This window comes from Alligator sinensis, unplaced genomic scaffold (assembly GCF_000455745.1).
Source record: "Alligator sinensis unplaced genomic scaffold, ASM45574v1 scaffold199_1, whole genome shotgun sequence".
Classification (NCBI taxonomy): Eukaryota; Metazoa; Chordata; order Crocodylia; family Alligatoridae; genus Alligator; species Alligator sinensis.
Genome location: NW_005842008.1, coordinates 2,214,916 through 2,216,643, shown reverse-complemented (window position 1 = coordinate 2,216,643; position 1,728 = coordinate 2,214,916). Strand labels below are relative to the sequence as shown.

General features: G+C 46.1%; 1 protein-coding gene across 1 annotated transcript in view; it reads left to right on the top strand.

Moving 5' to 3' along the window:
• The window catches only part of ABCA4 (ATP binding cassette subfamily A member 4), a 109,282-nt gene that overhangs the window by 42,143 nt on the left and 65,411 nt on the right, over positions 1–1,728 (top strand). The window contains exon 15 of the mRNA XM_006021864.3: positions 1–206. This exon is cut by the window's left edge and continues 12 nt beyond it. Coding sequence (XP_006021926.1) covers positions 1–206 — 206 coding nt within the window. The remainder of the gene's footprint in view (positions 207–1,728) is intronic.

Genomic DNA, 1,728 nt, shown 5'->3' with positions numbered 1-1,728 from the left:
ACCGCTCCTTCCCCATCTTCATGGTGCTGGCTTGGATCTATTCAGTTTCCATGATTGTGAAGAGCATTGTTCTGGAGAAAGAAATGAGACTGAAAGAAGCCTTGAAGAACAGGGGAGTCACTAATGGGGTAATCTGGTACACCTGGTTCCTAGACAGCTTCATCATGATGACTCTGAGTACATTTCTCCTAACAGCACTAATTGCGGTAAGGATTACCTTTGGGAGTGACTGTAAAAAGCTTTAGACTCCCAGTTTATGTTTGCACTCTTGATATCAGCCAGCCATCAGGAAACAATAGGAGCTATTCGTAAGGAGACTAGATTTGCTGGTGGGCTATTCTGAGCTGAGCACGTAGCAGGCACATTCTTGTAAGCAGCCCTCCAGGCAGCATCAGCACTTGGCAGGGACAGCCAGAGATAAGTTCACTAGTGAGATTTATTGTTAAGATCATCTGTAGGACAATATACCAGGCCTGATTACACTGGCAGGGCATGGTGTGTGTATTGCATTTCCTGTAAACAGAAGCAGAATCTTTCAATAACTAATGATCCTTGCTTTAAATGCAGCAGATTCAATCTGAACATCCTAATCTTTTCATTCACTTTCTGTGATTCATTTGTTGCACATAGTACCTGCCTGGTTTGATTCTAGGACACTATCACAAACAGGGGAGTGGCACTACAGAGGCAGAGCTTTACCCCCTTCACCCCTCATTCCCTGGAGAGAACTTTCCTGGCTACTGCATCTCTGAATTGAGGCTTTTTCAAAACAGCTTATAGTAGTTTACTGGATCCAGCTTCTAAGGCTACCCAGCCCTTGCCTAGCCAATAAGATAACTCTTTTTTAACTGAGCTGCAGCGGACACTTAATTTGACAAGGAAGAGTCCCATCTTTCCCAATGCTCTGAATTATACCTGGTATGGTTTAAAAGTGTGCAGTGAGGATTCAGTCTGCCCTGCTTAATTGGTTCTGTCCTTACAAATTCTTCCAGCACATTATGCTTTTGTTGCAGCTGGTGTGTGTCTGTGTTGATGAGACCCATTTTATTTGTGATGTTTGTATAGTTTAAGTGGCACAGATCTTCCTTCTGCCTCAATTTGTGCACAGGTGCACCAATATAAAAGGTGTATATATGTGTTCCCCTTGCCATGCAGGGCTAGCTATACCCATGGAAAGCACCTTTATATATCATAAGTGGACTCATATGTGGACTGTAACAGTATAACAATGTTTAGTAAAATATATATATTCCCATCCCTGACATAGTTAAACCAGTGCAAAACTATGTGGAGACACAGGCATTGAAGGATCATATTATCCTTCTAGGCTAAATGCAGACAGTAAAAAAGCCCAAGGCTGAATTGATTTAATCTTTGCAGGTTAGTCTAAACTGCATAGATTGAACTGAGAATCAAGTGAACAGACATTGCGGAAATGCAGCCACATGCCTGCAGTGGCTCAGGCTAGAAGCTGGGGGGAGCTAGTGCAGCCCTCCCCTCCCTTCCGCAGTGCGGGAAGGCTGGAGGGAAGCCAGAAGAGAAGCCCTTCAGGCTTTTCCAGATCCCTGCATGAGCTGGGTGGGGGGCCCAGGCCCTGGCAGACCTGCTGAGTATGACTGAAGAGGCGGGTTTAAACCCCACCCTGGCCTGCAGGGACCCCCGCCAGGGTGTCCCTTGACAGGCAGGGGGGGAGGGAAGCAGCCCCTGCCAGGTTTTTCCCCTGGTCCC